Genomic DNA, 24,488 nt, shown 5'->3' on the forward strand with positions numbered 1-24,488 from the left:
AAAAAAGTCGATTTCTCCAAAGTGCTCGGACGACATAAAAAATATTCCCATCAGAACGTCAAAATATCGCCAGTGCCGAGAGCCGAGCAGGCTTACTTGCTTTACTGACCTAAATGTTATCATGCCTATGCAAGTTTTTCTCCTGAGAAGCGCCTGCCCAAGAAATACAAGAAAAAAACGGAAGTTTAATAAAGAAATTAAAAAAAAATATTGATTTGATTAAATATATTAAACAATAAAAACCTAGAATTAACTGTGTAAAAATAAACTAAAAACTGACAAGTATTTGTGCATTATAAAAATCAATACAGGTTTGAGGTTGACCACAGCTCCAAATGGAACCTAAAATGAAAGGAAAATTTGAAGGAAAAGGGGATAGAGGAAGGCAAATAAGAACTTGAGTGGATGACATCAAGGATGGACTAATGGACCAACATACGAGGCAATCAAGAGGCCAAAGATCGAACAAAATGGCGAGATACCATTGAAGAAATAAACTGCCACTTTAAACAAAGTGGTGAAGAAATAGAGCTACTTCCTTTTACAATATGCTGCTCTTCTCCTTCCTAGCCTTTTCCTATAGGGTCGGCGTAATTAAATAGTCGGCTTTTAGAATATGCTACCTACAAATAAATAGGTATTATTTCTCCGTTTAAGACCCTTAACCTCTACAATTTTATAGGTCGTTAGCGTCGCAAAGTAAACGTTTATAACTACTTTGAGTTTGAGCCGATGGCAGTTTGGCAGTTCAAATAGGTTGCAGGTTGTACACACATTGGTATTTCTTACGGTTACCAATCATTGTTACAATCAGTTAACGAAGAAAGAAGTATATCAATCAGCAAGATAAAACACCTCTCAATCAATCAGCTACATAGTAAAAGTGAGGACAACATTTCATTTCCTTGTGCTTACAATAGAATGGTCTGTTAATATAGTAGGTACCTAAGTAACCTAACTTTTTTTTTCCTTTTTAACAAAGGGACCTGATAAAAGGAGGACAGGATAGGAGAAAGTCAGGCCATCAGGATAGGATAAAGTCCACTCTGGTTAGAATCAAACCTGAGACCTAGCACTTACAAGACACTGACAACCTCAGTAGTGTAGTGGTTAGCATGGAGGACTTAGAATCTGGAGGTTGGTGGTTTGAGTACAGGTAAGTATATTCAGCAGGGAACAACATTTGCAAAGAGCAGTTATGCCTATGAACCCTAGGCATGTATAGAATAAGTTGAGCAATTATCTATCTGTCTAACATGAATCTAATTAACGATAAGCAGTTATGCTTAACATAATTAAAATCCCTTTTCTACAAGACACTACCTTTCAATCTAACGAGGCTGGCTGTCTCTGAAGTTAACATTGACCATGGTTGGTACAGTTTTGCTAGACAATTTATTATCACAATCCTTTCATATCATTACACTTCAACAGGAATACACCAGATTTATATTGAATTATAAATCAGTTCTTGTTTAGACAACTAGAATAGAGGGACTTTTCAGTCTTATTTGGGCAGGATAACCATGGTATATTCTATTCCACATAAGTACCTTGCTTTGATCCCATTCTAATAAATTTCTGAGAATGTATGACCATATCTGGACATGATTCACGATGAAGAAGTTTAACATGGTAATATCAAGTGCTACTTCTATCATACTTACTTCCATTGTAAATGACGGTGTGGTTTGATTTCAACACTTGTGAATGTATGATTAGATCTAAACTATTTAATATTATACCAACCTCAGTGGTGCAGTTGTTAACGCGTTGGACTTTGGATCTGGAGGTTGGTGGTTCGAGTCCAAGACATGTCATGAAATTTATCTAGGTGAAATAATCGGGGAACGATGTTTGTGACAAGCATTTAAATATGCTTAACACAATTAAAATTCCTTGGCCTCATGCTCGTCCAGACCTGGGGAAAATAATTCATTGTTTTTTACTGCCTTGGAAGCCAGCACACACATTGTAGGAAAATATTGGGAATCGCGCAATAAAATGGCCTAGGTCAATTCTTGACATTAGCTAAGTAACAACAACAACTCGACAATTTCGGAATCGAATTTGTCAGTTTGTTTTTTACACAATAACTTTCGAATGGTTTGTCCAATTTTTGTGAAAATTTATTTTTTCTAGGGGCTTAACTGTTAAGAACTTTAAAGTGAAAAAGAGAGAGAGAGAGAGAGAGAGAGAGAGAGAGAGAGAGAGAGAGAGATTTGATAGAGGAAACTGTAACAGCCGAGGTCTTATCGTCCCGAAATCAAAGAGAGAAGGAGGACATGACAGGAGAAAGTCAGTCGTTCCGAGAACGAACCTTACCTGTGTTTAGGATAAACCCGCGACCTAGCGCTTACAAGACACGCGCGCCGCGCGCTACCCTTTAAGCGACCTAGTCCAGCCACAACTATGATTTGTTTATTTATTTAGATTCTTTACACTTTATTGGTTATAATTCAATGTACAAGAAATTACAAACAAAGAGCAAAATTATTACCTAAAGCAAATTCTACGATTCAACACTAAGGTCCTAAGATTTCAAGTTATCCTTAACTAGAGACTACCAGGCTAGGAGTTTATAAATACACAGAACATACCCAGTTTGGATCGGAACCTCTTCTCACACTTGAAGCACTGAAATGGTTTATCAACACCATGGTTGCTAACATGAAAGTTATATTTGGCCAGAGAGGAGAACTTCTTCGGACAGCGATCACACTTGTACAATGATTTTGATTCAGGTTTCCCTGTATCAATCACTTCCTTTGGATTTATATCAGTGTCGGGTTCATCTGAAAACAATGAGGGAAAAAATGAGTTTTCCTACCAAGTAGTTCCTAGTGACCCAAAAGATAAAACACACACACACAACTCCGACCCAAAGTTGTGACTTTGAATGTTCCAAAATTTCGGAGCCTGGCCTACAGTAAAGGAGAAAAATTTCCGCCCTGATCAGGACCCAGCACCTTCGGGTTGAGAGTCAGTGCTCTTCATCACTCGGCCACAGAGAACAAAATTTTCAACATAAAAACAATTATTATTATTATGTCTCTTATCGCACATCTGATGAGGGACATACTACAGGATAGGTATATTACGACACAGATTATTGAGCTGAGGAGTTACATTGATTGTACATTTACCCTGTTGCCAATAAAGTTTCAACTCAAAATCAAAATAACTTACTTGGGACTTGTGTATGGAGAACGCCCAGGCTAGTTTGAGTGGGTATTGACGTCGTGTGAGTAAAGTACCATTGGGACATTTGACCACCCACTTCTCTGGCTGCAGAGTGTGCACGAGACCTGACTTGAATTTTATCACGGGAGCACCTGTAGAAGAGAGATAAACAAAAAGGTAAATGGGGGCACAGTTAGCCCATTGCTGTGCAGAAGTTCCCGGGTTCGATTCCTACCATTGACAAAAAATTGTACTTGTTTTTTGATTGCAAACATTTCAACGGCTGGTGTTCTCGTGTTGACACTGTTGACCCAGCTGCCCCGCCCATCTGATGAGAGGCATACTATGGGATGGACATGCTATGACACAGACCACACGAGTCTAATGTTTGTTTCATTGCTACGGAATAAAAACGGCGGTAAAACACTCATCTTGGGGAGGGAAAAAATGCATAATAGATGCAAATAAAATTACAATAATTTAAACATATAAAATGTGCTTTGTCAAATAAAGAGCTTCTACCAGAATAAAATTGTCTTACGTGGTAAGTACCTCTATTAAGCTGTATTAAAACCTGGCTATATATTTTAATAAAAAGGTCTTTTATTTGATTCTTTGGTATTTGATACTTAGTAAGTTATGTCACACAATGACACAATACTGAATTTTTAATTAATACTATGTACCTGTAATTATTTTTCTCACTCTAATTTGTTCATATCTGCAGGAACAGATATAATATGGATATGTTGTGTAGGTCATACACTACGAAATAGATAGACTACCTTTCTCCTTAAGCCCATGTGTAAGTACTCGATGAAGAGTAAAAACACGATCCATGTTATCAAAGTTTCTTTAAATCTAAGCAAAACTATTGCGATGTATGTGAGAAATGAGTTCAATGTGCTAGACTTCAGCCTGGTTCAGTTTCTTCTTCAAAGAAGCCTTGCGTAGTTTACAGTAGGCTTGCAATAGCACAGCCATCAGTACCATCAATATCCCCAGGATCCCTAGTAGTGAGATAGGATGAGCGTAGATAATACAGGACAATAGAATAGCCAGACCTTGCCGAACAGTCATGATAATTGTAAACACAATAGCACCAAACTTGTAGATGGTGAAGAAGACAAACAGTTGTCCTGCAGCAGAACTGATGGAGAGTAGAATGCAATCTAGTGTGAAGCTTGGGAACTGCAGCATGAAGTGTAGCGACTGATAGAATCCACCTTGCTGTAGCAGACTCACTGCAGTGAACAGACAGGAGAATAGATTCGTACCAAACATCATCTGCAGGGAGGTGACTTTGTAGGATTCAAACAGAACACCTTGCCAGTTGGAAGTGAAGGAATCACAGGAGAGATAGAGTGCGAGGAGAATGACACCAGAGAGCGTGGTCGTCTTGCCCACCTTGTCTGAAGTGTCCAGACTAGATAGCATGAACAGGAGCATGCCGAGTGAGATAACCAAGGCAGAGATGTACTCGAAATATTCATAACTCTTAGGTTTAGCAGACACAAGCTTGCCCATGAACATAACGGCAAGGATCTTGCAGGATTTAGCCAGGACTTGGGCAGGGAAGCTGATATACTTATAACCAAGGCAGAGATGTACTCGAAATATTCATAACTCTTCGGTTTAGCAGACACAAGCTTGCCCATGAACATAACGGCAAGGATCTTGCAGGATTTAGCCAGGACTTGGGCAGGGAAGCTGATATACTTGAGAGCTTCATACTGACACCATGAAGACATGATATTTGTGAAGGAACAGAAGCCGTATTTATACAGAGGAACAGTATGTCGAGGCTGATTGATTATCAACAGACTCAGCCCAGACACTACCAGTGCTAGAATTCTGTTGACAAACACCAGGAACTGTGAGTCCCGGAACTTGCCCTCCTCCAGCATAATATTAGTGTAGGTCTGTGTCATGATCTTCTCCTGTAGCACCCCCCAGGTGAGGTAGCTCCCCTGTAGTCCTGCCGTACAGAATAGCAGGAGGAGCGCATCTTGTTTGACTGAGGACTTGACAGATCCTGCTAGCTGCTCCTTCTCCTCTGCGTAGGACTTTGTGTTATCTTTGAAACACGCGGTGATGACATAGCCTATACAGCCAGCGTCCGCAAAGTCATGTCTCGTGTAGACATATCTGTATAGAATATATCCTGGCAGGACGATGGTCGCATAGCCCAGGAGATTGAGAACAATGCGGAAGAGCCAAGCTTCATGGTAGCTGTCTTCCAGGGAAGTAACCAACTTGTTGAACAGATAGGTGAAGCCGATGCTCAGAGCAGCCAGGGTCGCTACCACAGTGGTTATCGACCTGGTCATCTTAGACTGGAGGACGCCACGTCACCATCAAGTGTGCCGCTAAAATCACAACAGAAAGGAAGAAGCTACGTCTCAGCTTGACTTGAAATATTCTTCACTACACTTAGTGTACACTGTACATGGTGCTTACAACTTAATTACAAATAGATAGGTGGTAATTAAGTTTTAAATTTAAAACTACAAGTACTCGTTAAACGAAATAATAGTATTTAATCAAAACAAATAAGCACTTTCTATAAAAATATAAACAAAACCCAAAAGCAGCTATTGACTCGCTTAGCTAAGTAAAGTAGTCTAATTACTTTCAAGCACATGTCATTCTAATTAGGGGAGTGCGATGTAAAATGTCATTTGAAAAGTAAAATTAAAATGACATTAATACCTATAATCGAACAATTTAATAACCTTGGAATTTAATGCTACTGAGTTCTTACTGAAGCGATACTTATTGCACTCCTCTAATTACCTACATGCGTATCGACAGTTTTTGAAGACCATAGGTACAAGAATGTAATGTAGGTAGATACATCATTATTACTCAAGTACCCTACAACAGTACAATTACTAAGGTATAAAATAAAATATAGAACCTCCCTACGTATACGTCTAAAGAAATTACTGTGAGAGCACTAAGACTGCTTAATTCACCAAATCAAATATAAAATCGAATAAAAACAACACACACAGTGCAACGTGTAATGCCTCTTCAAAATGACACGAGTATTACAACAGTACAATTACTAAGGTATAAAATAAAATATAGAACCTCCCTACGTATACGTCTAAAGAAATTACTGTGAGACCACTAAGGCTGCTTAATTCACCAAATCAAATATAAAATCGAATAAAAACAACACACACAGTGCAACGTGTAATGCCTCTTCAAAATGACACGAGTACCTAGTGCGAGAGATTTCGTAAACGAAACTCAAGTAATAAAACAAACCTTTTCATGTGAATCATACAATAAAGGAATAAACTCATTATTATTGGCCATAGTCATAACACTAGGCTGACACACAGGTTCTTTTTATCAGGGTAACAAGCATAATTGATTGGAATTATTTTCACTAGAAAACTCATGAGAAAGGGGGAAAATGCATAGGTATTTAATGTTCAGAGCTTTTCTTATCAATTTTATTTTCATATTGCATATTGCTGGTATTGCTTATGGTGATATTTTTCTTGATGGGTTGCAAAAAAGCAGATATGTGAATTAATTAGGCATTGGTTTAGGTACCAAATCTCCATTCCAAGAGGCTTAAAAAATCTTTCTCTAAAATCGAATCCAGGATGTATATTACTGTCACGTAGACTTTTGTCAAGTTCTAAAATTTGTCAGTCAAAGTTATACATGTAGAGGTAAGGTGGGGTCTCTTCTTGAATTATTGATCCCTTTGAGTGCCACATCCATTTTTATTCAGGACTATTGCACTGTAGGACTGCACTGTTTTTAGGAGTTACATAGGACAATGTAGAGATAAAAAAAGTAGGTAATAAAAGAGAAAAATAGCAAAATCACAATGTCATGGGCATGAATCTGATTATGACCTTGGTGGATTACAAAAATCAAAATATTAAATAGCTTTAAAAGTACTTAAAATGAAAACAATAATAATTTAAGTGTTCTGAACTTTTTGGAAACTACTAACACTATTATTATTGCAGAACTGCTTGCACCAAATGCATAGGAAAAATAAAGTAAATAAATACCAAAGTATTGTCAATAGGGTTATTCATCACAAAAAATAAGCACCTAGGTACCTATTGCTTTCTACTTAATTTGAAACTTGTGATAGTAGATAGGTACCTACTTACCATGTAGGTAAGTAGTTAGTAAAAAAAAAAATCAATAGTTAAGTAGATGAATCAATAATTGGTTAGTTTTCTATCATGCAAATTGGGACCTTAAGTTTGAACACCCAATTGATGGACAAGCCAAGCTTCCTCAACTTGAAACTTCTAGAGCTGTCAGTATTGAATTTTTGGAGGTATTACCCTCAATAGGTCATCAAAGTTGAAAAAGCTATTTTACACTCTGCAGGCATCTGATTCATCAAGATTTGGCACTCAACCAATAGCAACAAGATCATTAACTTACAGAGTGCAGAGTAACTTTGTGTAAACAAACTTTAGTAGGTACTTGTGCAGAAGTCACGTCCGTGGAATATTGCTACCAAAGGAACTGGCACAAACAAGCAGTGACCAGTGTTATTATAGGGTTAGGTTAAACGCAAGTAGAAGTTTTCACAATTAGAGCAGAGATTAGTGTTATTATAGGGTTAGGTTAAATACAAAAAGGAGCTTTTCTTTTCCATGGACATGACTTCTGCATAGTTACCCAAACTTTGTGGAAAAGATTAGGCTTAAACAGTGTTATTTTACCTACATAGGTATGTTTATACCTAATTGGTCAAGAAAATTAACTTACCCAGGCATTTGACTAGTGGTAATTCAGAAGTTTGTTTTTGTTGTGGAAAAGATTAGGCTTAAACAGGTGTTATTTTACCAACGTAGGTATGTTTATACCTAATTGGTCAAGAAAATTAACTTACCCAGGCATTTGACTAGTGGTAATTCAGAAGTTGGTTTTTGAATTGGGAGTGCAGAGTAACTTTGTGTAAACAAACTTTTTGTGGAAAAGATTAGGCTTCAACAGGTGTTATTTTACCTACGTAGGTATGTTTATACCTAATTGGTCAAGAAAATTAACTTACCCAGGCATTTGACTAGTGGTAATTCAGAAGTTGGTTTTTGAATTTCTGAAACAAAATCATGAAAAAATTAACTAACTACATAGGATTATGATGGTCATCGAGTCTTGAGCAACATGGAATTGGAACAAGAAACCCCATATGACAAAAGTAAAATAGAATTTGAATTCCCATTGAGTACCTACCTAGATTTTAGATAGTAGGCATAAATCAAAATAGTTAAGTTCAGTGGTCTAATCTTTGTCTCATAAGAAATCAGTACTTCAAAACTGGAAGAAGTCTTACCAAAAACCTCTTGTAACTGCAGTAAACTAAACCTAAGACTAAACTATGGCTATATTGTGTGGGCTAGACCAACCCAGTTTTCAATCAAGCTAGAATCTTGGTACCTATAGAAAGTTGAGCAAAGTTGATAATTATCTTGTCTTGAACTGGGGATCTTGAGCTTCCCTATCATCATCTGATTATTGCTATCACACATCTGCATGGAATTATCAAGCTAGAATCTTGGTATAGAAAGTTGGGCAAAGTTGATAATTATCTTGTCTTGAACTGGGGATCTTGAGCTTCCCTATCATCATCTGATTATTGCTATCACACATCTGCATGGAAATTACTATCTCCAGAAAGCTCTTTTCGTCCTGGTCTCTTTAAAAGCTGAATAAAGTTCTGAATACTTACATTTAAAGAGATTTATCCTGTTTAAGATCCATCTATTTGATTTATTTTATTCAATTTCCATAAATGGTATCAAAAACAAAAAGTTGATGGTCTGTCTGGGTCTGGGTCAAAACAAGGAGGTAAAGTGGTGAAGAGACTGTGGACTGTGAAGATTGAAGTGGGGCCTCTATGGCCGGTTCTACAGACTCCTGTTGTTAAGAAACAACTCTGTCAATAGCATAATGTGCCAAAAAATTACTATTTACCTAGATCAAAATGATCCAATATATAAGCATTTAAAAATATTTTTTTAACCCATGAAACAGGAAAGCCTTCAAAAAGGGACAAAAATACATTTTTTTTTTTAAACCATGGAACTGTAAACCCGGCGTTATATCTGGGCTGCCCAGACATAAACTGTTTTTTCTCTGTGCGCAGCAAAATTTTAAAAACCGCGAAATTTCAAAATAGTTTACCTTTTTGGAAAAGCCCGAAAAGCGCAAAGAAAACAAGGAAAACTGAGAAAAGATTTTCCAAGGATCATAAATAATCGAGCTAATCTACAACCTGTTAATCATTGTCTACTAGAAAACAGTCTCTTTTCTGTTATCAACATCAAGAATTTCACCGGGAGATTGTGTTGTTTCCTTGTTTCCCAGGAAAATTCAACCCAAGAGCAATCAAATAAAATCTGCACTCAGTAAGTCAGTACCTCCTCGCACACCATACTCTGATAGGTAAGTGATGGGAGCCTAGACTAGAACTTACCAAGTTGTATTATCAATTTGTCAAACAGTCACACAGGATTGATCAAGTTATACATTATAGTATCCATTAACAAGCTCAATCCCAAGTTTCAATTTGGCAAGCCTTAACCTTTTCCTTATTCATTTAATTTAAATCATATTCCTATGCATATGGAGATTATTTATATGTTTATTATTTTCTAGGGTTTCCATTGGCTACATTATAATGACCCATGTGTTGGATCAAGTTGTTGAAGAAGATGCAGGAGACCTTCAATTTCCAAAAGAATTTGAAAATGCTGAAACCCTCCTGATATCCGAAGTTCACATGTTACTGCAACACAGGAAAACTCAAAATGAAAATGCCGAAGAGGAACAGGAGTTCTCAGAAGTCTTCCAGAAAACCCTAACATACACCGAAAGATTCCGTAAATTCAAGAACAGAGAAACCATTACATCTGTGAGAAATTTACTAACGCAAAAGAAATTACACAAATTTGAACTTGCAGCTATAGCAAACTTGTGTCCAGAAACACCAGAAGAAGCCAAAGCACTGATACCAAGTTTAGAATGTAGGTTTGAAGAGGAAGAGCTAAGGCAGATTTTGGATGATATTCAGACCAAGAGAAGTTTGCAATATTAATTTTGTGTGTTTCTGCTTATTGTTGACCATTCCATATCTGTGAAATATGAAACTTTTGATGGGGTATCAATGCAAGCAAACAGACATATTGAGTACTTAGAAGGTTTGGTTGATCAAATCAGAAAATGGGTTCTTCTACTGGCACATTCAGTAGATTTTTTGTAAATAGGTATTTAAGCCCAACAATATCCAAATCATATTTCAGGATATACTCCTGATGTTTTTGTAATTGGTATTTGAATACCGAAACTTTTGATGGAGTATCTAATGCAAGCAAACAAACATATTAAGTACTTAGAAGGTTTGGTTGATCAAATCAGAAAATGGGTTCTTCTACTGGCACATTCAGTAGACTTTTTGTAAATAGGTATTTAAGCCCAACAATATCCAAATCATATTTCAGGATATACTCCTGATGTTTTTGTAATTGGTATTTGAATACAACTGAGGTACCTTTATGTTTTCAATGTGTTTTATGAACAAAAACTTGTGAATACTTGGATGTAAGTCCAGAGTAATGGTATGATAAATAAAAAGAAGGATTTTTTTTTAATACTCTGAAAAGAAGTTCTTTTGATTGAAAATTATTCTAGTTGGGTCAGTCTTTTACAATAATAAGCATTAATAAAATCAAAGAAAAAAATCCTAAATAAAATACTCAAATCCTTAAACTAAAAAAAAGACATAAATGCACATAAAATACCCAAAACGAAAATTAAGAAATGGAAATAAATCTAATTATGCAGCACAAGTATATTGAAATAGTATAGAAAAAAGGCAGTTAAAATTGACAACCAGTAGTAGGTCTACAAATGTGTAAAAAATATCACTGTACTTTGAAAACATCTTAAAAACTTAAAATAATAATCTAAATTATTACCTATTTTTAAAATACAAAGTGCTTAAAAATTAAAATCACAGCACTATCATAAATATTCAGAGGTATAGTGGTTAGGACGATTATTGCTGTAAATTTTCAAATACAGACAGCAGGTGTTAATTCTTTGACAAGACAGGATCCGCCCAGGGCAGGAATCAAACAAACTCGCGACCTAGCGCTTACGAACGCGTGCTGGTGCTACCCAGCATCCCAGCTAACTAGGTTGGCGACATTTTTTTCGCATGGAGTACGAAGGTCTTCATTGCGAAATCTACGTCTACAGGAACTTTTTGTATGGAAAACATCTGCTTACCTCCTTTCCCCAAGTACCTTTTATTTCTTTAAGAGGTTTGATAGAGGGAACTGTAAATGCCAAGGTCTTATCGTCCCGAAATCGAAGAGAGAACGAAGACGGAATAGGAGAAAGCCAGCCGTTCCGAGAACGAACCTTATCAGTTCCGGATAAACAAGTAGATCTCACCGTTTCATTTTCTTGCCTAGAGGGTATGGAAAACATCTGCTTACCTCCTTTCCCCAAGTACCTTTCATTTTTTTAAGAGGTTTGATAGAGGGAACTGTAAGTGCCAAGGTCTTATCGTCCCGAAATCGAAGAGAGAACGAAGACGGGATAGGAGAAAGCCAGCCGTTCCGAGAACGAACCTTATCAGTTCCGGATAAACAAGTAGATCTCACCGTTTCATTTTCTTGCCTAGAGGGGTGCTCTTAACTGAGGTAAGGTTTATCAAATTCAATAAATTTAGAAACACCCATCATTTGCATTCCCAGACTAGATGTGAAATGAGGAACAACAGAAGAAATAACAATTCAAAGAGAAGCTTGATGTACTCACCAAAAGACTGAGGCTTTTTTGACAGCAACTGTTCTCTAGTATTTGCCTAGAGGGATATACTCTTCATTACGGAGTCGCATATTTCTTTCCAATATTTGATAGAATTTGATCACATCAGGGTTGGCAAACACTTGTTCTGGGTTGAAGTCCACCACTCTCAGACTGGCTAGACTCTGGGCGCGAGATAGTGCCACGTAGATATACTCACCAAAAGACTGAGGCTTTTTCGACAGCAACTGTTCTCTAGTATTGATTTTTGGAGAATTTTTTCTACTTGTCAGTTTGACAAACATTGTTTTCAAGAATGTCACTAACATGGAAGGGGGTGCATTTGAGATCATCACTCTGATGTTATCTTTAGTAAAATGTATGGAAGCTTTTCCTTCCACCACAAACTCTCTAGTATTGATTTTTGGAGAATTTTTTCTACTTGTTAGTTTGACAAACATTGTTTTCAAAAACGTTACTAACATGGAAGGTGGTGCATTTGAGATCATCACTCTGATGTTATCTTTAGTAAAATGTATGGAAGCTTTTCCTTCCACCACAAACTTCTTGTGTATGTTTACATCTACCAAAGGCAGTTTTAAATTGACTTTATTTTGTGACTTGATGGTGACATAAATTTCCCGAAATTCATTGCGTATCATTTGAAGGTTCATGGTTTTCACTTTGACTTGTTTCGTGAATTCTTGTGTATGTTTACATCTACCAAAGGCAGTTTTAAATTGACTTTGTTTTGTGACTTGATGGTGACATAAATTTCCCGAAATTCATTGCGTATCATTTGAAGGTTCATGGTTTTCACTTTGACTTGTTTCGTGACCATTTGGCTTGCATTTAACCATTCTATGCTGCCTCCACAGTCCAGTTCTGTGGATGAAGACATACTGAGATCTGGAAATAGAGAAGGAATGACTTGATTAAATCCTAGTTATCTTGGTTGGTAGCGCGTCTGCCTTGTAAGCGCTAGGCCGCGGGTTGGGTTCAATTCCCGCCCGGAGCGGATTTTATCCTGATGGGATAATGTTTGTCCTCGGAACGGCTGGCTTTCTCCTATCCTGTCTTCCTTCTCTTTTAGATTTCAGGACGATAAGACCTAAGCAGTTACAGTTCCCTCAATAAAACCTTTTGAAAAAAAAGATTAGGAGCATTTTTTTTTTTTTTTTTTTTAAACTGGACGATCTCCCCTATTCTGAGGCTCATTCCCCTCATTTAAAGGAAAATGGGGAATGAGTTCAACCACTAGGTGGTTAGATAGCGCCTGTACTAAACCATTGGAAATCCAAGATGGCGCGCCATCGAAATCGGTTCCATTTCCGAAAGTTTCCCCAAAGGAAAATACACCTAATCTCGTGGTTTAAGTCTGTTATTGAGCTGAGGAGTTACATTGATTGTACATTTACCCTGTTGCCAATAAAGTTTCAACTCAAAATCAAAATAACTTACTTGGGACTTGTGTATGGAGAACGCCCAGGCTAGTTTGAGTGGGTATTGACGTCGTGTGAGTAAAGTACCATTGGGACATTTGACCACCCACTTCTCTGGCTGCAGAGTGTGCACGAGACCTGACTTGAATTTTATCACGGGAGCACCTGTAGAAGAGAGATAAACAAAAAGGTAAATGGGGGCACAGTTAGCCCATTGCTGTGCAGAAGTTCCCGGGTTCGATTCCTACCATTGACAAAAAATTGTACTTGTTTTTTGATTGCAAACATTTCAACGGCTGGTGTTCTCGTGTTGACACTGTTGACCCAGCTGCCCCGCCCATCTGATGAGAGGCATACTATGGGATGGACATGCTATGACACAGACCACACGAGTCTAATGTTTGTTTCATTGCTACGGAATAAAAACGGCGGTAAAACACTCATCTTGGGGAGGGAAAAAATGCATAATAGGATTAATAGGTAGGTACTTACTTATTTAAATTTCCGTGTCTGTGATATAGGCATCTCACGATGTTGGAATAACATGCTATGACACGGACCACACGAGTCTAATGTTTGTTTTATTGCTACGGAATAAAAACGGCGGTAAAACACTCATCTTGGGGAGGAAAAAAAAAATGCATAATAGGATTAATAGGTACTTACTTATTTAACTTTCCGTGTTCCGTGTCTGTGAGATAGGCATAATACCTATCTCACGATGTTGGAATAAGCAATCTACAAGAAGTTCTCTTTTTGCAGTCTAGACGGGCACATGGGAATCTTAACACAACTTACCCTCAGGTGAAAATTTGAGCACAAATCCTCTGGCTCCATTGACCAGTCCGCTTCCCACGTTGATATTCTTGAGTAACATCATGCATAATAGGATTAATAGGTAGGTACTTACTTATTTAAATTTCCGTGTCTGTGATATAGGCATCTCACGATGTTGGAATAAGTAATCTACAAGAAGTTCTATTTTTGCAGTCTAGACGGGCACATGGGAATCTAACGCAACTTACCCTCAGGTGAAAATTTGAGCACAAATCCTCTGGCTCCATTGACCAGTCCGCTTCCCACGTTGATATTCTTGAGTAACATCACCTGAGCTCCCTCCTTCAACACGAGAACTCTGCTCACTGGTGTCTGGTCATTCAGAGTCTTGCTATCACTTACACTGTCCACGGAATCATACCGTTTCTCAGTGCCTGAGGACAGTAATAAATTAATAATACAATTAAGAAGAGGTGCCAACCTAGTTAGTTAGCTTGGTAGAGCGTCTGCCTTGTAAGCACGAGGTCGCGGGTTCGATTCCCATCCGGGGTGGATTTTATTCTGAAGGGATTAAATTCGTTCTCGGAACGGCTGGATTTCTCCTATCCTGTCTTCCTTATCTCTTCGATTACGGGACGATAAGACTTCAGCAGTTATAGTTCTCTCTATCAAAACTCTTAAAAAAGTATACATGGTATTTTATGATAAGATTTGAGTAATCTGATGCAGAGAGTCCCTTTTAGAGGATGTATAATCACATTTTTTTTTTTTTTTTTTTTTTTCGTCGCAATGCTCTCTTCGATTACGGGACGATAAGACTTCAGCAGTTATAGTTCCCTCTATCAAAACTCTTAAAAAAGTATACATGGTATTTTATGATAAGATTTCAGTAATCTGATGCAGAGAGTCCCTTTTAGAGGATGTATAATCACATTTTTTTTATTTATTTATTTTTACGTCGCAATGAACGAATACTACTCATATTGAGTCTGTGCTTAAGCATTCCCATAGTATGTCCCTCATCACACAACTACCGTACTCACTACCCACCTGTCAATTGAGCCAGTTTATTGTTATTGATCGTCTCAGCCTCATTTGTCCGACAGCAGAGTTGAGTAGGAATGATGCCATCTTTTTCTAACTCGTTCTTAGCAGTCAACTTCAATGTTTGTACTATATCATCCGTCACTCTGAAACGAGATTTGAAGATAAGGGTGGAAGAGCTCACTAAGATTAACCCTAAAATTTTCAAGCTCAAAACTTGCAGTCACAAGGAGGACAAAGAAGTATCCACAAGGGGGAGGGGTTAAAAAGTATACATGAGGGAAGTGATGGGCCTGTTTACTGTCCCGTCTGGTCTTGGTAAATGGGAATACAAGTCAAGATTGTGGGCCCTGAGGCCCGTTTCGACTGGTCGTGAGTTTCATCCGATTTTTTTCCCAAAGTCCTGTACTTAGGCAATTTATTTTAAATGAGACTGTTCCCAATACACATTTTTTTTTTTTTTTTTTTTTTTTTAATTTCTCCAAATGTCTTTGAAGGCAATGTAATTTAAATGAAAGTGTCCCCACTACGCACAACACGAGTCAGCACTCGATTTAAGTGAAGCGGATGTGGCTAAGGTCGAGGGATCCATTGGATACTTGGACTTGACAACAGTTCTGATGATTTCGCGCGATCGAATCAAACGTAGTATAGTTCGATCAATCAGGTTATTTCACGATAGAAAGAAACGCCTATCAAAACAAGACGGTAAATAAAAAATAATGTAGCGCAAACGACCTACTAGCTAGAGTTAAATCGCCTTTCGGAAAATAATAATATTATTACTTAATATCTTAATCACGAAAACAATTCGAGGGGAAAAACTAGCTAGAGTTAAATCGCCTTTCGGAAAATAATAATATTATTACTTAATATCTTAATCACGAAAAGAATTCGAGGGGAAAAACTAGCTAGAGTTAAATCGCCTTTCGGAAAATAACAATAATATTATTACTTAATCTCTTAATCACGAAAAAAAAATCGAGGGGAAAAACTAGCAAGAGTTAAATCGCCTTTCGGAAAATAACAAGATTATTACTTAATCTCTTAATCACGAAAAAAATTCGAGGGGAAATAAACCTTACCTTCCCATCCGAATATTATTGAGCAAGGACACGAACTTGGGGTCCGCTTGCCGATGTACTGTCTGCAGAATAAAACTCCGCAAGTTACACCTGGCCCAAGCCTCGCTCTGGAAACAGAACTTCTTACTGGAAGATTTCCCCGTGACTACAGGGGGCAGTTGTAGGAAATCCCCGCAGAATATTAACTTGAGGCCACCGAACGGTTCGTCATTGTTGTTGCGAATAATACGCGCTATCTTCTCGATTTTCTGAAAACGAATATTAAAAACAATATTTTAACTTTTCAACACTATCAGAATCTAAGTTCATATTTTGAAAGGTTCCAGGTACGTTGGTTTATTCTGAGGGAAATAGGTTTTTAGTGGGTGGAAATCTCACACCTCAGTTGCAGGATGGTTGGCATGTGGACCTTTAAAAGATTTTTCCTGCCTTATCAATCAATCAATTCATGAATCTTTGTGGTAATGCAAAGAGCTTTTTCACAACTTTGTGGGTATCACAGTATTACAAGTCTTTCATTTACTCAATCATCATATTTTTTATCATCGCTCGTTCCACAGTAGCTACTCAATTGTCCTCACAAGGCTGAGTGCACCCCGAACTTCAAGCACAGAGCCGAAAAAACTTCGACTGGGAATTGAACCCGGGACCTTCGGTGTGCAAGCCGAGTGTGATACCCATTCGGCCACGGAGGTTCTTACCTCAAAATAGTCCTTCTCGACCATGGAAATTTCATCGATAGGTTCGTCATTGTTGTTGCGAACGATACGCGCTATTTTCTCGATTTTCTGAAAACGAATATTTAAAATAATTTAATTTCATACAAAAATAGTAAGTGTGCATACCTATAAAAGTTCTTGTCCGATTTTCAAAATCCCTTCCATTGATGTTACTTGCCATTGATGTTACTTGCCAGACTAGTTAGCTTGGTTGGTAGCACGTCTGCCTTGTAAGCGCTAGGCCGCGGGTTCGATTCCCGGCCGTGGCGGATTTATTCCTGATGGGATAATGTTCGGTCTCGGAACAACTGGCTTTTTCCTATCCTATCTTCTTTCTCTTTTCGATTTCTGGACGATAAGACCTTAGCATTTGCAGTTCCCTCTATCAAACCTCTTTAAAAAAAATAAAAAAACACACACAGGATTCTTACCTCGAAGTAGTCCTTCTCGACCATGGAAATTTCATCGATGACCAGATACTTGAACTTGCGCCAATTCTGCGCCACCTGTGGTCGTTTGGCCAACTCCAGACACCTCTCAAACGTTCCCTCACCGGATCCAATCCCCGCGAACGAATGCAACGTTATTCCACCGATGAGACAAGCAGCTGCTCCCGTGCTAGCTGTGGCAGCCGTGAAGTCGGGTGGAAGAGCACTCAGCAGACAACGGAGCAGGAAGGATTTTCCTGTGCCAGCACTTCCTGGAAATTTAATTATTAATATATTAGATATTTTATTTAGAAAAATTATTGTAATCTCACTTACCTCTTACCGGAAATTACAATAGTAACATGGGAGGAGAAGTATGTATTTTATGTAGGTACCTATTACATATTCTGATATGAAGATTAAAATATTTTTTAAAAAAAAATCAGTACAGTAAGTAAGTATATTGAACTGCGAAATTCCTGAGTGCTGCATCCAGTTTACCATGTAGGATTTTTGGACCCAAAAAGATTAAAATAATTTTTAAAAAAATCAGTACAGTAAGTAAGTATATTGAACTGCGAAATTCCTGAGTGCTGCATCCAGTTTACCATGTAGGATTTTTGGACCCAAAATTTCAAATGACAATGATCAGATGATCTTGAAGCTCAACTTTTTTAGAGTAGGCATGTGAGGGGCAACCTTTCAACAGCTAAAATCTCATCATGCTTTATATCACCTCACTTTTTTTTTAATCCTAAATGGTACCTCCTTCTTCAATTTTTGTCAACATGACAGGATATTGGTAAGTACCAAACTTACTAACATTCTTACCTGTGAAGAAAATATTTTGTCCTGATACAGCAGCTTGAAGAACTTCTTTCTGTCCTAAATGGTACCTCCTTCTTCAATTTTTGTCAACATGACAGAATATTGGTAAGTACCAAACTTACTAACATTCTTACCTGTGAAGAAAATATTTTGTCCTGATACAGCAGCTTGAAGAACTTCTTTCTGTTCTTCTGTCAATTTTGTGTTTGCCAGGTCCAAAGATTTTGCACACTTCCTAGTGGTGTCTTGTTTTTTCCTCTGTTGAAGAATGTGTCTTTTCTTGAGCTCTGCTGGAGGTAGCTTAGCAATTTGTGAGTTTAATCTGTTTACATCTTTACTACTGATGGGACTGATTTCCTCTGGAAAAGAAATTAAAATGTTAAATTTATAGGAGGCTACTTAGATAACTTAGATTGTATTTGTGGGAATTCAATTTTTTTTTTTAAGTTCCTTATTTAAAAGTTAAAAAAAAATAAATAAAAATAAAAATAAAAAAAACTGGTGCTCTTAACTGAGGTAAGGTTTATCAAATTCAATAAATTTAGAAACACCCATCATTTGCATTCCCAGACTAGATGTGAAATGAGGAACAACAGAAGAAATAACAATTCAAAGAGAAGCTTGATGTACTCACCAAAAGACTGAGGCTTTTTTGACAGCAACTGTTCTCTAGTATTGATTTTTGGAGAATTTTTTCTACTTGTCAGTTTGACAAACATTGTTTTCAAAAACATTACTAACATGGAAGGGGGTGCATTTGAGATCATCACTCTGATGTTATCTTTAGTAAAATGTATGGAAGCTTTTCCTTCCACCACAAAATTCTTGTGTATGTTTACATCTACCAAAGGCAGTTTTAAATTGACTTTATTTTGTGACTTGATGGTGACATAAATTTCCCGAAATTCATTGCGTATCATTTGAAGGTTCATGGTTTTCACTTTGACTTGTTTCGTGACCATTTGGCTTGCATTTAACCATTCTATGCTGCCTCCACAGTCCAGTTCTGTGGATGAAGACATACTGAGATCTGGAAATAGAGAAGGAATGACTTGATTAAATTTCCTGGTATATTAAACCAAACCACCCAATTGGTAACTATTGCAGGTATCTTTTTTTTTCTTCTTCTTCTTCTTCTTCTTCTTCTGGGTGCTTCAACACTGTGGTGTAAACAGAGTACTTAGGTCATTTGCGCCACCCCCTATTGTATCTTTTTTATGACCTCTAGCCAATCTGATAAACATAGTATGAATATCCAAGGACCTACCTATGCTAAAATTGAAGCATAGTACCTACTAAGAACCTAGGTGGGTAGGTACCTACATGCTTTGAGAGGTGAGTAGGGTAAGATAGACTAATGTAAGTGTATAGTAGGTACCTACCTGTAGGCACAATTTTCTTGAGAACCTGACAAGTATATGATTAAATTTCCTGGTATATTAAACCAAACCACCCAATTGGTAACTATTGCAGGTATCTTTTTTTCTTCTTCTTTTGGGTGCTTTAACACTGTGGTGTGGACAGTAGGTCATTTGCACCACCCCCTATTGTATCTTTTATGACCTCTAGCCAATCTGATAAACATAGTATGAATATCCAAGTACCTACCTATGCTAAAATTGAAGCATAGTACCTACTAAGAACCTAGGTGGGTAGGTACCTACATGCTTCGAGAGGTGAGTAGGGTAAGATAGACTAATGTAAGTGTATAGTAGGTACCTACCTGTAGGCCCAATTTTCTTGAGAACCTGACAAGTATGTAAAGGTGCAATAATTATCTGTCCATTAGGTCCTGTATCAATCTTACCTGAGGCTAGGATTATTTAGGGGGACAGGGGGAAATCACAAAAGATGGTTCATGAAAATCTCGAAAACACAGGAGTAGATGAAGATGAAAGATCTTAGAACCTTTTGAGTACCTCTGCAGAATACAGACAATAATTATCTGTCCATTAGGTCCTGAATCAATCTTATCTGAGGCTAGGATTATTTAGGGGGACAGGGGGAAATCACAAAAGATGGTTCATGAAAATCTTGAAAACGCAGGAGTAGATGAAGATGAAAGATCTTAGAACCTTTTGAGTACCTCTGCAGAATACAGATTTCAAGTAAGAACTAGAAAGTCTAGCAAGCAATAATTATCTGTCCATTAGGTCCTGTATCAATCTTACCTGAGGCTAGGGTTATTTAGGGGGACAGGGGGAAATCACAAAAGATGGTTCATGAAAATCTCGAAAACGCAGGAGTAGATGAAGATGAAAGATCTTAGAACATTTTGAGTACCTCTGCAGAATACAGATTTCAAGTAAGAACTAGAAAGTCTAGCAACTATTAGACTCTAGCAAAAAAAGAATATACTTAAAACACTAAAAAAAATCTATAAGCTGCAGAGGAGTGGCAGTGGGCAGTGGGTGAGTGGGCTACAGGCCAAAATTTTTAAATTTTCAAAATAACGAACAGTTTCAAAACATGAAATTTCAAAATTTCGCGGTCTCATCAATTTCTTATCTCTCTGTGGCTCAGCACAGATATAACGACAAGGAGGTTGTACTCTGATGGAGGGAGCCTGCTTTTGAGATTTTGAAGCCAATTTGTGTTTCGATTCCTATCCAAGAAAATCAGTTTTATCGTTCTAAAGTCTCATGTTGCCTATTATAACTTTAGATTATATTTTTCCATTGTTTGACGTTTTTCAGGGTTGAAATCTACTTTAAAATTCACATCAGTTCTCTGTTATCCAAATACAAATAAAAGTTCTTTTTTTTTAGACAAAATGACAAAAAAGGATCGTGTGAAGCGTCCTTGATATCTGGGCTGAAATTTTTCTCTGTGGGGCGTACGGTGTCCACCATTTTCTATTTGGACACTTGTAAAAAAGTTGTTTTGAAAATGTCTAGCGCTGATTGCTGATTGTGGATTTGAGTGTTTGATTTTGATTTTGAGCTTTGATTTAATTATTAATCATTCCATTAGTTCTATTTCTATTTCATTAATTAATAAAAGTAAAATATAGTGTTTGCTTTTCTCCTATACCCTGACCTCAACAAGTATCAGCTCATCATGGTAAGGAACTTTGCATGCTTTGTCGGCAGTCGCAGCTTTCAACTGATGAAAGTTAAACTTTGATCTACCTACCTACTTACCTTACCTTTTGCAAGTTTCCAATTGAACTTCCAGCCTTGACATTTCCCATTCATGCAATCTAATTTCAATTTTACTACGTAGAAAATACTTCACATCGTACACAATGTGTTAACACAATTAGAATTCCATGTTTCTAGAAAATACAATTTTTCTCAGAGTACATATAATTATCAGAATCAATCCCTTGATACTTCTTATTTGTAGAGGAGAAAAGGGATTGAGAAAAAGAAGAAGGGAGAGAGAGAGATTAGAGAAAATACTTGTGAAAATCATGATGTGTAATCTGCATTCCTATGAGAAGGTAGGTGTGGGTGATTTTGATAGCATCCTTTCAAATGCCACAAATATCAAGGACCTACATTGCTAGCTGTATGATGAATGAATCAAACCACTTGAAAATACTTGTGAAAATCATGATGTGTAATCTGCATTCCTATGATAAGGTAGGTGTGGGTGATTTCGATAGCATCCTTTCAAATGCCACAAACATCAAGGACCTACATTGCTAGCTGTATGATGAATGAATCAAACCACTGAGTCATTTTAAAGAGCTAGGTCACTCTCATTACTTTGAAGAACTATTGGACTGTCTTGTGAGTTTGTCAGCTGTTGTTGATTTATTTGAAAGAGTTTGTTATCAAAAAATAAAACACTATCAACGAGGACTTGGTACCTACATTGGTAATATTAACCCAAAATTATTAAAAATAAGTATAGAATTCTATTTGAAAGAGTTTGTTATCAAAAAATAAAACACTATCAACGAGGACTTGGTACCTACATTGGTAATATTAACCCAAAATTATTAAAAATAAGTATAGAATTCTCACCAACTTTTGAATAGCTACATAAAAGGTTTTACCAATCCCTTTTTAACATTGTCTGATTTTTTAGCTTGCACGTAATATGTAGGTACCTATTTATTCAGTATTTTTTCCTTACCTACAAAATCATTGAAAGCTAAGATAAGAAGTAGGTAATTATCAAAAGGGAATTGAGTAAAAATATATCAATAAAAAATTAAATGATCATCAAAATGTGGAGGACAAAAAATAAAACCGTAAATTCATACACACAAGAGTTTTAGCAAGAATTGATATTTTAAAAAACCAAGTTGTATGACCTTAAGTAATTACAGAGATACCTACTTTTCAAATGAAAACGCTTTGCCTTAAATCTGCATGTCATTCTTAAGTTTGATAAGTCAATAGATCTGTCATTTACTTACTTATTTCCTGTTAAAAATGTCTGAACACTGAAAAACTCTAAGGAGTGGGTTAAGCCTTAAATAGCTCATTAACATCTTCTGGTACAGCAAGAAAATTCTACCAATAAAAATCTTTAAGAGCATTAGATAGGATAATATCTGTAAGGACTTGAGTTATCTGTTCACAATAATTGGGAGGATACCATCTGAAATTACCCTTGCTAAAGAAATAACAAAGGATGAGTGCAAAGGGTATTGACTCTTTGTAGTCAAAAAAAACATGAACCCAAAAGCATTTACCATAGGGCTGATTAAGAGGCTGGTGAACAGTGGCGTAGTGTCCATGTAGGGCGTGTATGGTGGCCATACACTCAAAATTCACTCAAATACCCTTAAATATTGACTTTAAATATTTATGAAGAAGCATGTGGATGACTTATGTAGTAATGTGCATGGTGATGGAAATTAGTGCCCTACACGCCTTACACTTGACTTTAAACCACGCTACACCACTGCTGGTGAAAGACACTGATCCTGTCTGAACATAGGAAAAGGCAAAGAAGAAAAATAAGAATATTTGTTAAGAAAAAAAAAACCCCCCTTGCTAAAGGTACGGTTTCCTAGCGACGTGTTTTCTGCGCAGCGCGGAACCGAACACGTCGGCAGGAGCGTGAAATATATTGCGCTGCGTTGCCACGTAGGCCTGGCCTGCTTCAAATACACGTGCCAGAGACATTTCTACGCAATCCAGTGTCAGACCCTGTTGAAGAGAAACAAAATTTAGATTAGATTAGGAGCGCCAGCCTAGTTATCTCTGTTTTTAGGAGTTACATAGGACAATGTAGAGATAAAAAAAAAGTACTTAGGTAATAAAAGAGAAAAATGGCAAAATCACAATGTCATGGGCATGAATCTGATTATGACCTTGGTGGATTCCAAAAATCAAAATATTAAAAATTAATAGCTTTAAAAGTACTTAAAATGAAAACAATAACAATTTAAGTGTTCTGAACTTTTTGGAAACTACTAACACTATTATTATTGCAGAACTGCTTGCACCAAATGCATAGGAAAAATAAAGTAAAAGAAATAACAAAGGGCATTGAATCCTTGTAGTCAAAACTAAACATGAGCCCAAAAGCATAGGGCTGATTTAGAGACTTTTGAAAAACACTGATCCTGACTGAACATGGGAAAAGGCATAGAAGAAGAAGAAGAAGAAGAAGAAGAAGAAGAAGAAGAAGAAAAGAAAAAATAACGAAAAACCAACCACAGAGTTAGGTTGTTTTAGTCACAGTATAACAATACTTACTTGTGACATCAAACCTATCATGCTACCAAGGTCACATTCACTTATTCTACACACACTTCAGTCATACCTACATTCTCTTGAACAGTTTTATTTGCAGTACTGAGAAAGATAAGATTGTGATGGCCTCACATAACGTACAAAATTGTACAGAATGAATGGAGTTGATGTAGGTAGGTACATACTTATGAATGTTTTATACTCTGCCTGTTGAATACTCTGTCTCTGTTTGTTGTAATAATGTAATTTGCACCTTTGCATTAAATGTTAGAAAGTTTTTTGTTTGTAATAATAGGTACATCAGAACTTTTACAAAATGTGAATAGGATTAAAGTACAAAGCTCTTCTTAGAAAAGAAACATGATGATACAATCCCACATCATACCTAAAGATAGAAGTGTAGTCTTTGAATACCTATTTTACATATTAGCATATACCCTACCTACTATCATTTTGTTTACATTTTTTTTTTTTTTTTTTTTTTTTTTTTAAAGGGTTTTTAAAGGGGGAA

General features: G+C 36.9%; 3 protein-coding genes and 1 long non-coding RNA gene across 8 annotated transcripts; 1 reads left to right on the top strand and 3 right to left on the bottom strand.

Moving 5' to 3' along the window:
* Positions 1 to 3,744: 3,744 nt before the first annotated feature.
* Positions 3,745 to 9,045, bottom strand: LOC103518925 (adenosine 3'-phospho 5'-phosphosulfate transporter 1). 4 transcript variants are annotated; one of them, XM_026830618.1, is made up of 4 exons: positions 8,909 to 9,045; positions 8,231 to 8,275; positions 4,791 to 5,552; positions 3,745 to 4,659 (listed from the first exon to the last, which is right to left on the bottom strand). In XM_026830618.1, exons 3-4 carry the CDS (start codon positions 5,511 to 5,513, stop codon positions 4,090 to 4,092), a joined length of 1,293 nt encoding a protein of 430 aa, XP_026686419.1. In that variant the 5' UTR covers positions 5,514 to 5,552; positions 8,231 to 8,275; positions 8,909 to 9,045; the 3' UTR covers positions 3,745 to 4,089. The 4 variants fall into 4 exon arrangements, with proteins under 4 accessions (XP_026686419.1, XP_026686415.1, XP_026686426.1 ...); XM_026830614.1 differs by having other exon boundaries at positions 3,745 to 4,728; positions 4,860 to 5,552; positions 8,909 to 9,043; XM_026830625.1 differs by lacking the exons at positions 8,231 to 8,275; positions 8,909 to 9,045 and adding an exon at positions 8,069 to 8,112 and having other exon boundaries at positions 3,745 to 4,728; positions 4,860 to 5,552.
* Positions 9,046 to 9,370: 325 nt separating this feature from the next.
* LOC103518936 (DNA-directed RNA polymerase II subunit Rpb4) lies at positions 9,371 to 10,840 on the top strand. Of its 2 annotated transcripts, none has more exons than XM_008484020.3 (3): positions 9,371 to 9,624; positions 9,838 to 10,323; positions 10,521 to 10,840. In XM_008484020.3, exon 2 carries the CDS (start codon positions 9,860 to 9,862, stop codon positions 10,274 to 10,276), a length of 417 nt encoding a protein of 138 aa, XP_008482242.1. In that variant the 5' UTR covers positions 9,371 to 9,624; positions 9,838 to 9,859; the 3' UTR covers positions 10,277 to 10,323; positions 10,521 to 10,840. The 2 variants fall into 2 exon arrangements, with proteins under 2 accessions (XP_008482242.1, XP_026686461.1); XM_026830660.1 differs by having other exon boundaries at positions 9,371 to 9,587.
* A 2,015-nt stretch (positions 10,841 to 12,855) lies between these two features.
* LOC103519092 (ATP-dependent DNA helicase PIF1) lies at positions 12,856 to 20,087 on the bottom strand. The gene is made up of 10 exons (XM_026830521.1): positions 20,073 to 20,087; positions 19,700 to 19,731; positions 18,952 to 19,347; positions 18,452 to 18,676; positions 17,493 to 17,761; positions 16,343 to 16,590; positions 15,264 to 15,403; positions 14,462 to 14,647; positions 13,456 to 13,601; positions 12,856 to 12,903 (listed from the first exon to the last, which is right to left on the bottom strand). Exons 3-10 carry the CDS (start codon positions 19,337 to 19,339, stop codon positions 12,856 to 12,858), a joined length of 1,650 nt encoding a protein of 549 aa, XP_026686322.1. The 5' UTR covers positions 19,340 to 19,347; positions 19,700 to 19,731; positions 20,073 to 20,087.
* A 1,822-nt stretch (positions 20,088 to 21,909) lies between these two features.
* LOC113471497 lies at positions 21,910 to 24,132 on the bottom strand. Its single transcript, XR_003394176.1, has 2 exons — positions 23,981 to 24,132; positions 21,910 to 23,206 (listed from the first exon to the last, which is right to left on the bottom strand). It is a non-coding gene; the product is annotated as an uncharacterized LOC113471497 (long non-coding RNA).
* Between the last annotated feature and the right edge of the window lie 356 nt (positions 24,133 to 24,488).

This window comes from Diaphorina citri, unplaced genomic scaffold, assembly GCF_000475195.1.
Source record: "Diaphorina citri unplaced genomic scaffold, Diaci psyllid genome assembly version 1.1 scaffold63, whole genome shotgun sequence".
Classification (NCBI taxonomy): Eukaryota; Metazoa; Arthropoda; class Insecta; order Hemiptera; family Psyllidae; genus Diaphorina; species Diaphorina citri.